This window comes from Melitaea cinxia, chromosome 30, assembly GCF_905220565.1.
Source record: "Melitaea cinxia chromosome 30, ilMelCinx1.1, whole genome shotgun sequence".
Lineage (NCBI taxonomy): Eukaryota > Metazoa > Arthropoda > Insecta > Lepidoptera > Nymphalidae > Melitaea > Melitaea cinxia.
Genome location: NC_059423.1, coordinates 5,901,165 through 5,915,245, shown reverse-complemented (window position 1 = coordinate 5,915,245; position 14,081 = coordinate 5,901,165). Strand labels below are relative to the sequence as shown.

The 14,081-nt window shown below is 35.1% G+C and overlaps 1 protein-coding gene across 1 annotated transcript in view; it reads right to left on the bottom strand.

Moving 5' to 3' along the window:
- LOC123668253 (fatty acyl-CoA reductase 1) overlaps nt 1-14,081 on the bottom strand; it is a 44,768-nt gene that overhangs the window by 15,352 nt on the left and 15,335 nt on the right. The window contains exons 2-3 of the mRNA XM_045602024.1: nt 8,398-8,539; nt 2,700-2,793 (exon numbers count right to left, since the gene is read on the bottom strand). Of these exons, the coding sequence (XP_045457980.1) occupies nt 2,700-2,793; nt 8,398-8,534 (231 nt within the window). The 5' untranslated portion in view covers nt 8,535-8,539. The remainder of the gene's footprint in view (nt 1-2,699; nt 2,794-8,397; nt 8,540-14,081) is intronic.

Below are 14,081 nucleotides of genomic sequence, written 5' to 3'. Positions count from 1 at the left end.
ATTTCATACCAATCTCCTATCAAAAAAATATCTCTAAGCAAAAAAGACAAAAGAAACAAACATTCTATCTTCACTAACTTATATTTCCCTTTCAACTTCCGTTCGCAAAACGCAGAGTTGTCTAAGCTCTGTGCCACACTCTCGACCTCACTGGCTAGGCCCTCAGAAACGACGAGTCGATACGTGTGGAGCCAGTTCGGTTGCAGGAGTCTATCGTATTTTAGAGCTATGCCACGAATGCTTGACGGAGACCCCATTCCGGGTTTCAAATGAAGTTTTCCTTCTCCAGGACTCTGATGATTTTGAGCCAGGTTTACTGGGTGTAGCAACATTAAGGACTCGTATTTATTATTATTTATTTTTGTATTAAAAACCTGGTATTTGTCGCGTGGTCTCATTGAGTGAGATTTGAACAAGTAGCTTTGGAGTCGTCTATAATAAGGCGTATTTAAGTGACTTCGACTACGCTGATGTTGTCGTTTTATGACTTGTCTATATAAATTGAAGTCAGCTTATTTTTTGAAGTAAAACCTCTCTACGCACGTTTGACTTTGGAGTAAGCTGGTGAATGCGTAACGAGAGCGTTACGAAAAGTGTGATCGGGCGAGGCGAACGGAAGTTGAGAGGGAGATATACGTTGGTGAAGATAGAAAGAGAGAGAATTACGTTTCTTATATTACTGTAGGGGAACTAAAGATGTTTTACTTCAGTCGTGTGGTCAAAGCACGATCTTTTTTTTTTTGGGTTGAGTCAATCATTATCATTACAGCCTATACAATCCACTGCTAGACATAGGCCTCCACAAGTTTACGCCAAAAATAAAGTGAACTCATGTGTTTTGCCCATAGTCACCACGCTGGGCAGGCGAGTTGGTGACCGCAGTACTGGCTTTGTCGCACCGAAGACGCTGCTGCCCGTCTTCGGCCTGTGTATTTCAAAGCCAGCAGTTGGATGGTTATCCCGCCACCGGTCATCACCGGTCCGGCTTTTTAAGTTCCAAGGTGGTAGCGGAACTATGTTATCCCTTAGTCGCCTCTTACGACACCCACGGGAAGAGAGGGGATGACTATATTCTTTAGTGCCGTAGCCACACAGCACTTTGGTTTGAGTACAAACAGCTATTTTTGAAATACACTAAATATATCTCCACTTATATAAATAAAAAGGAATCGTATATGTTGTCGTAATCGCATAACACATATGTTGCTAAACGCAAATCACGAAAACAGCTTGACCAAATTGTATTGCCATTTATTCTTAATCTACCGACCCGGCCCGGCTTCGCACAGTTGCAATAACTATCAGTGTTCCTCTACTGTATTATGCATGTATTATACATATAAACTTAGCTCTGGAATCACTCTATTTACTAAAGAAAACCGCATCAAAATCCGTTGCGCAGTTTCAAAGATCTAAGCATATAAAGGCGACTTTGTTTTATACTTAAAATGATACGACAGCTATAAAAGCAAATATATAAAAGTAATATAACGTTGTATATCCGTTGGTGTGTAGACACAGATGTTGTCATAGACTTCGAAAGAACGCAGTTGTTTCGAAATCTCAAATGCGCAAGCGTACCTACTGTACTTCATATGATATTAGTAATGTACCTATTGCAAGACTGTGCACTTAGATATATTTTATGTAACTTGAGAAAACCATCTTGTAATGAAAATTCGTTCTGCTTTTCATACTTATGATTTTTAAACTTGACCACACAAACATTATAATAGTAGTGTTAATTTTTCGTAGTTTGTATTGAATAATTTAAAAATTCAATTATTAAAATTCTTGAAAGTTGGAGTGAACAGGTAAAGCGGGTGAAGCTGCGGCGGAAAGCTAGTTAGATATAAATATTTTATCGACCTTTATGGATAAAACAGAACACGTATGTAATCGTAGAAACAGGTTAAGAGAGAAAACTTGGTCAAGTGTAAGTTGCACAGGTATTTCGTAAAACAGAACAGACCGTATAACTAACAAATCTCGCTGAGCGGCTGTTCAATGTTACTGATAAAACTATCTGATGTATACCGGTATCCAACGGATAAAACATTATGACATATTTCTTTACCGTCGAATATCAAATTGAAAGTATCAAAGATATGATTAAAGTATCATAAAATAAACAAAACAAATTAATTATAAATTAACTAAAACGGTTTATTATTAAAATTATTATTTTTATTAACAACTAGCTGTGCCTGCGACTTCGTCCGCGTTTTGGGTATTTACAGTTCAACGTGATTTTTTAAATTGGCATAACTTTTTTATTGCCGCTTTTGACCGCTGCTATATTATGCATGAACTATACACATGAACCTCCCTCTAGAATCATGCTTTTTACTAAAGAAAACTGCATCAAAATCGGTTGCGTAGTTTTAAAGATCTAAGCATACAGACAGCGGGAAGCGTCTTTGTTTTATACTATGTAAGTATGTAGTGATGCGCAAGCCCGTTACATTGAAAAAGTTTCTTTCTGATGGCTAGTCTGGAAGACATCACTATTTAGTGATAAGACCGCCCAATGCAATTCATGTATTTAACATTAATGTTTGCGATGTTAGCTAGTTTTAGGTGTAATAAAATTGTTTAATATTATTATTATTATTAAAATTTGGAGTCAGTTTTTTTAATTTTTTGCGAGCATTTAGTTTTAGGTATTACTTGTAGTAACATACAATAACAATACTTACCGCGTCATTTAACATATCTTCCAAGCGCTGTTTTGGGATTTTCCCTTTCTTCGGACGAACTAGCAGCATTATTTTACCGATGTCTGGACATTTTCTGTAAAATAAATGTGTGTTTTGTTTAAAAATTCTATTAATTTAAATTCAATATTTCATTATTTTCATTAAAAAATAATAACAAATAAATATATTTAGCATACACTCAGGGTCGTCTGTTCCTAAGGTAAGCAACTTAATGCTTGGTTATAGGTAGCAGCTGATTCATATAGCTACATTTTTAATGTTACATACATATGAATAGTACATATATAAATAAGTATGTATATCATACTCAGACTCAAGTCGGGAATCGAACCCACAATCTCCGAAACAGAAAGCACTGCAAACTGCACCGACGGTCTAGTCGCAATTGTTACGTCATAAATAAAGATTATCTATCGGCTTCATAATAGTTAAGGACCGGTTTCACTGGTCATTGATAGTGTTTAGTTGGTAAAATCGGCCTGTTACCACAACCAAAGATTGTGAATAGAAATATTTAAGAAACGTAATGTACTTTTTTCTTCAAATTAACGCAGGTGAAACCGCGGGACACAGTGAGTCTATACATACCGAGCATTTATAAGTCATGTCTATGCTAAACATTATTAATTAAAAATATTTATTTACTAATTTATAAATATGAGAAATAGATGTAGGCTATACCTCGCCTACGATGTCTATATCGCACCTTCGGTGGAACAAGGGCGTATCTTACAAAAAATCGTAAAATGAGTTAAATATGCAGAAATGCCCAAAAAACACTTCTGGACACACTGGGACAAAGACTCCCATTAGATTCACTTAAAAAGTCCCTACATGGCAATAGTGTCTTTGTCATTTTGGATCGAATTGGTGGGCGTTTTGACGCGACATCGTCTTATTGGTCAGTTGCGCCGTTGCCCCCGCGCGCAATGTTTTTATCTTGGAGCGCCAAAGCCGCGAAGGTAAATATGCCTTTTGATATTTGATATTCCTGGAGAGACAAAGTCATATTTAGCACACTTATGCCTTTTTCGTGAGCAAATGTTTGGAGAGACAAAGCCATTGCAACATTTGTGACTTTGTACTTCCAACATTTTTATTATTTTATAGTGTTATGAACAAATGTGGCGTTGTTATTCCAATACATGTTTTATAAAATAGGCATAAAAACAATTTATACTTTCTCATACCGAATTCCTTTCTAACTCTGAGTAGTTACACATAATAGTTGACAAATAATTTTTTTTTTAATTTTAAAATGGTGTTGCTGTTTAAACTCTGAAGCTTTATTCTAAGTTATACAGTTAAATTTTCAGGGAAAAATGGGATCCCGAAGTCGAAAAGTTTTGATGATGTTAAATGATGACAAAGACATTCAGAATATCGAAGAAATGCATGTGCCTCAAATTGATAGCATCCCAGCCATCATTGAAGACCACCAAAATAAAAAAATCATCATCATCATCATCATACCAGCTCATGGACGCCCACTGCTGAGCATAAGCCTCCCCTAATGCTTTCGACGACGATCGGTCCTGCGTTGGTTCTTTTTTTTTGGCAGCGGGTCTTGAAGAACTTAGACACCACCGCACGGGCAATTTCCACCAGCCCGTCGTGGAGCTCGTCCACATCTACGCAGTCGGCCAGGCGACAGGCCAAACCGATTTTGGAGTTCGAGTTGAAAGCTCTCGGGGTTTTGAATCTGAGCAGGCGCAGGTCGGAGCGCAGACCCTATAAGCCGACCCCTCTCAAACTTGACATCGATATTCAATGTGCCTCGGACAAGTCGGTGATCACTTCCTGTTTTCACAGCATTGATCATTGAGACATCACTAAATATGTGCTTATTCGTCGACATGATAAAATCTATCTCGTTCCTGACGGTGCCGTCGGGACTCAACCAGGTCCTTTTGCGCCGTTCCGGCTTCCTGAAGAAGGAGTTCATTATAAAGAGTCCCTCCTTCTCCATGAAGTCAGTCAGTAACCAGTCCCGGGAGTTCCGTTGCTCGTATCCAAATTGCTCCACTCACAACTTATCACCGCATCGTCTGCTTAGCTTCGCATTGAAGTCCCCCATCACAGTAGTGTAGTGGCATGTAGAGCTATGTATGACTGTAGAGATTTCCTCATACATAGCTTCCACTTCGTTATATGGATGTGTCCAAGTCGGTGCGTAAACCTGTATGACCTTTAGCGAATACCGCTTGGATATTCTGAGTATAAGGTACGCCACCCTGCTCGACACTCTCCTGACGACGTCGATGTTGTTGACGAGAACCTTGCGGACGAGGAACCTGACACCACCCTGGGACTGTTGGTCGCCCTCCCGATAGTACAGCAGGTTGCCAGACTTGAGACATCGAGTCCTTTCCCTCTCTCCGGACCTCAGATAAGCCTATAATATCCCAGCTCAACCTGCTGAGAGCTTCTTTCAACTCAATGAGCTTCGCGTCGGTCCGCAGCGTCCTAGCGTTATATGTTGCCAGGGCCAAGTCTCGTCGTTGGGTGTGGTGGCCTGGCTTCTGCCGGAGATTATAGCCTCCTGCCCCGCCGTTATCTAGGCCTCCATCGTAGCCAGGACTAGCGGGGCCGTCGGGGACTGGGGGACAATTTTTTGTCGTGTCTGCCATTTAAGAGGATTTGGCGTAATCGCCACGCTTGCTAGGCTGTGCTTAGAAGGCGCTGCTGCCCACCCTCTAGTGGTTTTTCCTCTATCGCCTCTTACGATACCCACGGGATGAGATGGGGTGAAATTACAGATGCCTTTTTAAGGGATAGATCTCGTGCTACGTTATTCATTTGTTTTCTATGAAAGCATGGTTGCTATTATTATTTTAGTTTCTTACATACGTTTTCTTTTTATCGTTTTTTTTTTTTTTTGTTAAATATTTACTGTAAAATGCCAAAGTGGTCTGTACAACAATAACTATGAAGATTGTTTGTAGTTTTATGTTTGTTAGTTTTGGTTTATTTAAGTGGAGTTAGTAAGTGAGTTTGATTTGTAAGAGTAAAGTAAAAACGGACTGATTACTATGGACAAAGATTTTATAACGTTAATATTGACGCTAATTTTAAAGGCAAGTTCCAAAGAGTTTCGCTAGAGTTTTTTAAGATTTTTCAACAGAAGTTCCTAAAAAAGATGTTTAATTATAAAATAAAACATTTTTTGCAACAAATAAACTAGTTTCTATTTTTCAAAATCTTTAAAACACGAACGATAAATATGGTCATAATTACAAAACGATTTAAATGTTGGTGGAACAAAGGCATAAATGTACACCTTATTTTGAAAAAAATATTAATAGTAATTAACAAAAAATATTTGGCACTTGCAAACTACATGGCCATATTCACAAATAAATAGGTCGTATTTCATACAAAGAACAAACACTTTGAAGCAGTACAAAGACGAATTATACGACTCGGAATGTAAAAAAAAACTTTAAAATGGCTCTCCTGTAAAATTACAAAAAGTGGAGTTGAGCCCTTGTTCCACCGAAGGTGCGATATATATATTTTTTTTTATTTATTGTCAACTAACATTTGAGATTGTAAATTCACCAAACTGTCTACACACTTTGACGGCGAAAAAGGCGCTCGAATTTCATACATACTATTTTATATAAATAATAAAGTACATAATACTATAAATCAGTTCTTGTGATAATTGCACAGATAGTGTACATTTAATAATAATAACTAGTGGTGGCCCAGAGGTCGCAATTCGAACATAATTAAAAATTTAATTTAAAGATAACCAATAAATTACGAAAATAAAGGACCTTTTTTAGATTTGCAATTGAACTACGGACTTTGACAATTAACAAAAGAGTTATAACATACGTGTGTTTGTCCAATACATGGTAGTGTGTGTTGTCTTTTTTTTATTGATTTAATATATTTTTATGCATAATTAAAAAAAAAATATTAGCATTCTGCACTCCTCTATATAAACTATAAGTGTACGAAATTTCGTACTTCTCCGTAAAAAGGAAGGAGAATCCTTGGAAAGGAGATATCCCTAGTTTGGTACCATGATAAGGAAACAAGGATCTGATGATAGGATCCCAGAGAAATCGAGGGAAACTTTCGAAAATCCGCAATAACTTTTTACTGGGTGTACCGATTTTGATAATTTTTAATTTTATCGAAAACGGATGTTTATCATGTGGTCACATTTAAATTCTGATAACTACTTTTTAACCGACTTCCAAAAAAGGAGGAGGTTCTCAATTCGACTGTATTTTTTTTTTTTTTTTTTTTTTTTTTTATGTATGTTACATCAGAACTTTTGACCGGGTGGACCGATTTCGACAAATTTTGTTTTAATCGAAAGGTGGTGTGTGCCAATTGGTCCCATTTAAATTTATTTGAGATCTAACAACTACTTTTCGAGTTATATCTAATAATGCGTTTTTACTTGACGCTTTTTTCGTCGACCTACGTTGTATTATACCGCATAACTTTCTACTGGATGTACCGATTTTGATAATTCTTTTTTTGTTGAAAAGGGGATATCCCTAGTCTGGTACCGTGATAAGGAAACCAGGATCTGATGTTGGGATCCTAGAGAAATCGAGGGAAACTCTCGAAAATCCGTAATAACTTTTTACTGGGTGTACTGATTTTGATAATTTTTAATTTAATCGAAAGCTGATGTTTATCATGTAGTCAAATATAAATTTTATCGAGATCTGATAACTACTTTTTGAGTAATCTTTGATAACGCGTAGTTGCTTGACTATTTTTTCGTCGATCTACGTTGTATTACTTGTCGATGTAATTGAAGTCGGTTTTTTTTTTCGTTTGCGAGCAAACACAATTATTGAGTAATCTTTGATAACGCGTAGTTACTTGACTATTTTTTCGTCGATCTACGTTGTATTACTCGTCGATGTAATTGAAGTCGCTTTTTTTTTTCGTTTGCGAGCAAACACAATTATGTCATATTCTAATACCATATTATTTTTTAATAATCTTTTTAGAATGACAACATTTGGAAAGCAGATTATAAATATATTCGGCCTAGGACTTTTAGTAACACCCAATAAAAGCAATTGAATGGCTTGCGAAGTCACGAGCTTGTTATCAATATTTATCATTATTTTATTATATTTTGTTTCGAAAACTTTATGAATTATTTATTACCTTTCATTTCTAGTACTTTCCCTTGGAATAATGCTTAACGACAACTGGTTATAACTGGTTTAATCTAGATCTATTTGATTTCTAGTTTTTTTATTATAAGCTCTGATCTCTCATTATGATTCAAGAAAGGGATGGTAAAAAGTTGATTCTAGAATGACGCTTTAAATTTCTCTATTAATAATAACAGTGTAGCTCTGACTTGTTTTTTAATATAGCCTATTTTATATATATTTAAAAAATAAATACCAATGATTGCTCCCACAAATTCTTCGTATAATAACGTAGTAGGTTGACTTTTAGCTTTAATCAAAAAAAAAAAAAAAAACTTTTCTTTCTTCCAGGACAATGGGTAGTCTATGCCTCCTCCTGCTGCTATTTATTTAGCGCCAACCAATGCTACTTAAACTTCAATCCCCTTAGCTTCAGTTTCAACTGTGGTATGATGTACCCGCCACTTTGAGAACCTACGAAAAATATGTTCGGAATTCGAACAAACAATATTTTTTTTCTATAATAATAAAATGCGTACCTCAAGAGTTTCTCCACCAAAACCTTCCCCATGAATCCTGTACCGCCTGTCACGAGGAGCGTCATCCCTGTGAAGGTTTCCGCAATCCTATCCGGCATCGCCTCAAGTTCCGATGACGAATAGCCCTCGGAAGACATGGTGTCTGGAAGAAAGCAAAAAAAATAGTTAAAACAGTTATTTGAAAAAAAAATGTATTTTTCCAGGATTTAGCTTCGATACTTTACAAAAAAGAGATCTGAGGTAGCTTACAACTAATTTAGGCTACATATGGCTTAAACGATACAAACAATAAAAATTATCATTTAGTTAATTTGAAAAGTCGTAAAGTCTGTTCTATTCCATTGATGGGAAAATCACCTTTCGGTAAAAATACGAAGGTTTTACTCGTGGAATGTAGATTACTAATAAAAAAAAAACCTAGGAAGACAATAATTTGGTACGCAATAAACATTTACAGGGATTATTTTTTTTTTCCTTCAAACAAAATACATTCTCATCATCCCTAAAACAACAGATAATAATAAATAAATATCTTACGAGTATAACATACACACACGGTCGTCTGTTCCTATGATAAGAAACTTAATGCTTGTGTTACAGGTAACATCCGACTGTTAGAACTATTTTTTTTAATATACATCCAAGTAATACATATATAAATATTATAATCTTTATGCTTTGTTTGTAATATATTTGTGGTGTACAATAAAGTATAGAATAAAATAAAAAATAATAAATACAAATATACACTCAGACATAGGCGGGAAACGAACCCGCAACCCGCGGAACAGAAAGCAGGGCCATAACAAACTGCGCCAACGGGCTAGTTAAACAACAGATCAACAATTAACTCTTACTTTCAAATCTTACTTAAATTCAAAACTCAGAAAGCGCTTTCATCTTAATTTTTTTCTTCAATAATAAGTTTATATTTTAAATTATGTTTTAAAATAAAAGAATAGTTAGTTGTTCGTAAGTTCTCGTCATTCAGACACTCCTATTGATGAACTTCGGGAGTCAGGAAACCAGCACAAACGCCCAGACCAGACATGACCCAGACAAAAATTTGTGTAACCTTCACAAACCCACTTACGTAAAAGCATTACTGTCAAAGTCATGACCTGACTGTGCCTGTGTGTATTATGAAAAATAACTCTAATATATCATTTTGCTTTACAAGAAAACCGGTATCGCTTTGCGCATCGTACAATCGTAAATAATAATTGTGATTGCAAACAAAAAACCGACTTCAATTACATCGATAAATAATACAACGTAAGTAGACGAAAAAATTGTCAAGTAACGTATTATTAGATATATCTCGATAACCACATGTTAGATTTCAATTAAATTTTAAATGGGACCGCATGACACGCACCACCTATCGATTAAAAAGAAAAAAACATTAAAATCGGTCCACCTAGTCAAAAGTTCTGAGATAACGTACATAAAAATATAATCGAATCTCCTCCTTTTTTGGAAGTCGCTAAAAAGTGAAAGTATGTAGTAATCATTGCGTTTCTACATCTATAAAATCCTAAAGTTGAAGGTCACCGCTCAATACCCGAAATCATCCATCCTCAAATATGCTCAATAGCTATAACAACATGTAATATGCATACAAAATGCAATGTCATGTATTTTACAGTTACAAGCGTAAAAAATATATACATTACTATCTGACTGGGAAAACGTTGTCTTGCGTCGAGACGCTATTTAAAAATAGGGGTTGATCGTAGTTTTGAAAATTTAGGGTTGTATGTATTTTTTAATGTTGTATCATAAAAAAATAAAAAATAAATAATTTTCTAAAAATTAAAAATAAAATATTTAGGTTTGGACAACCCTTAACATTTAGGGGGATGAAAAATAAATGTTGATCGATTCTCAGACCTACCCAATATGCACACAAAATTTCATAAGAATCGGTCAAGCCGTTTCGCAGGAGTTTAACTGCAAACACCGCGACACGAGTATTTTATATATTACTAGCTGACCCGGCGAACTTCGTATCGCCTAACACAAACTTTATCGTATGGTATTAAAGTTCAAATTGACTTTTAAGTATTATCACAAATCTTTTGTATGGGAGTATAGAAAGTGTTGTTTTTAGACTTTTTCAGGAAAATTAAATTTTTTTTTTTAGAATTTTTCTCTCCGTAAGAACCATCCTCGTACTTCAAGGAATATTTAAAAAAAAGAATTAGCGAAATCGGTCCAACCGTTCTCGAGTTTTGCGCTTAGCAACACATTCAGCGACTCATTTTTATATTAGGTATAGATATGTACCTATACTCGTATATTGCTTATCTCGATTGAAACAATGAAGCCGTGTAGCCTTGAACTTAATTGAAGTATGACGTCAGATAACACGTCAGTGAATTAAATTAATTTGAATTGAATTTCAGAATGAATTAAATTTTTGAAAGTGAATTTGAAATTGCTCATTAACATTTTTTACCCTCACTTTTGTTAACTGTAATACTCTGTTTTGATACTTATATGTTGACTGATCTTGTTTTAGTTTTTAAAAGGTCGTTTAATATACTTTATTTAGTAGTATAAGTATGTAGTAGGACTTAAAAGGTATTTATTGAAGTTAGGTACAGTAGGAAATATGTAGCTCAAACACAGAACAGAAGAACGCCACAGAAGGTCACAGACAAATATTACTGCTCCAAAGTTTTGTTCTTCTGTGGTGAGATAGAGTTAAGTCATAGTATTATAGGCGTCTATTGAACTCACGAAGAGGTGTCCAATAAAGCTTGTTGTACCTAGCATAGTACTAAAAGATAAAATAATAAGAGAACATTTAAATTTCTAACTTCTGTTAGAAATAAATGTATTTTTACTAATAATAGACACAGTTTATCCCCTAAAACAATTGCGTGTGTATGACTCACACAAAAACTTACCTTATGACCCGAAAACTGTGTTTGTTGAACCAACACTTTGGACCAACGTTTACTTGACCTTGGCCCCAATGTTTGTACGTTTACGATTATACGTTAGATTTTTTTTTTGCAATTCTTTCCGTGTACGTCGACTTTTCATAATTTTTAGACAAGAAAACAAGTACGCACTAAAGTATTACTTGTTACGTAGCATTTATAGAATGACTAACAGTTGCCCGCGGCTACGCTCGGACAGAAATTGGTAATATCTACAAAGAAGGGCTAAAGTAGTGTATATTCATTATTTTTTTTAATTGTATGTGGAAACAAACTGCATAATCAAAACAAATAAATTAAATTGGAGTATCTGTTTGTAATATTAAAATAACCGCTTTTTTACTAAATGCATATATATGGATGTATGACACGCTACATAAACCAAAATAAGATTTTTACAATTTTTGTCTGTCTGTACTGTCAGTTCATTTAATTGTTAGACGGTGAGTTGATACAATTTAAGCATTTTATCAGCAGTCTGTTACCAGCTAAAACACAAGCACTAAGTCGCTTACATTAGGAACAAATGACCGTGTGTGTAAGTTGTTTTTTTTATATAGAACTAGTTCGGCAAAAAAGCGTACGGCTCACCTGATGGTAAGCGATTACTGTAGCTTATAGATGTCTGCAACACCAGAAGCATCGCAAGCGCGTTGCCGACCCTATCCCCAATTCCCCCCAGGAGCTCTGGTCACCTTACTCACCAAGAGGAACACAACACTGCTTGAAAACAGTATTATTTAGCTGCGATCTTCTATAAGGTACCCATAGCTACCCCATTCGGGCTGCACCATTTTTTGAGCAGGAAATTTACTGCTGAACCCTACCTTAGTTAAACATTAAAAATTACTGTACATATATTTAATTAATTATCTATGTTGGTGACTGTTTAGTTAAAGATTAAAAATTACTGAACATATACCTATTTAATTAATTATCTATGTTGGTGACTGTCTACGAGTGAATGGCGTATTTTTCCGTGGCTTCCAAGCAATCAACTACTTTTAAATATTTGTATTAGACATGTGTAAGTAATGCAATTGATACATTACGCGTGATATTACTCGAACATGAAATATGGCATCACACATTACGCGACGAAATGAAGTATTACACATCACACTTGACATTACGCGCTCTGTTCGGTCGGAATGTTGGATTTCTTATCTATTTGCTCTGTCTAACTTCACTTACTGAGTGAGACACGGTGATGCGCGGCGCACTTTTGCAACCAGTCATAACCTCACTCTCTAGCTCTACATTATTTTCGTTAGTATGAGTAAGAGCGAGCTACTGAGCCGTGGCGAGTTTCCGTCATTTTTTTAAGTGAAATATGAATCGTATTTAAGAATGCTAAGGCATATTATAGCACAACACTGTACGTAATACTTTTTAATAATGCGTTACGCACTTGACTACCGCTAAAATTCGAGTTCAAATTTCTGCTTTTGCATTTATTAAAATGTTTTGTTTGTTTATGTTGCTTGTGAAAATAAAATTATAAATGAAGTATTGACATAAAAAAAGTAATCATTGTATGTATATAAAGTTGATTTTTAAATACGCCAGTATTCATGGTCATTAGTTTATTTCTAACTTATATTATAAACTAGTTGCGTCCCGCGGTTTCACTCGCGTAGTTCGCCTTTTTTTACAAATCAAAGCTAATTTTAGAATAAACTTTTAGAAAACCAAACAAAAAAAAAAAAAAAAAAACAAATATTATGAATTTTTAGCCAGTTTCCACCTCTCATTTACCATTTTTATGCTAAAGTGATGTTTGGTCTGCTATGTAATACACCGAACACCGTACACTTAAACATACTATAAGTACAAAATCTCATGGAATGTTTGGTGTGATGACAATTACGTGATATATAGCATTTCATAAGAAATATCTCACGCCGAACAGTACACATTTCGGGTAATGTTCGGTGTGATGGTGTGATGCCATATTACTCAGTACGAAATGTAATGTAATATTACATTACATTTTGAAGCACTGTTTTGCGCAAGTCTAATTTGTATAATAACATCCAATAACTATCTTAATTCACTATTGGTTCAATAATTTGTCAGGCATTTTGCTCGTCAAAATGTCTCAATATATCGAGGTGCTAAAACGTAAAAGTAGGGCATTTACGTAGGCGGTTAAACATTTTCGCAATAACGCACCAATGATAATTAGATAATAACATATGGACAAAAATAAAACTTAAAACATAACTTGTATGTCAAGAACTATATATGTATCTCCGTTGCAACTAGTTCATGCTAACTAATCTTTATTTTAACCGAATTCAAAAGAAGAAGGAGGTTCTCAATTCGACTGTATTTTTTTATGTATGTTACCGCAGAACTTTCGACTGCGTAGACCGATTTCGATGATTATTTTAATCGAAACGTGGTGCGTGTCACGTGGTACCGTTTTAAATTTGATTGAGATTTAACAAGTACTTTTTACGTTATATCTAAAAATGCGTATTTACTTAACTATTTTTTCATCGATGTACGTTATATTTATACTCATAACTTTTTATTAGGTTTACCGATTTCAATGATTCTTTTTGAAGTTAAACTTCTTTACGCTGGACTTGGGGAGTATGCGGGTGAATGCGGGACGAGAGCGTTACGAAAAGTTTGATCGAGCGAGGCGAACGGAGCTAGAGAGAGGTGCGAACAAACACTTGTTCTCTCTTTCTCTCATAGCAAGTTACGTTTCGTATATCTAAG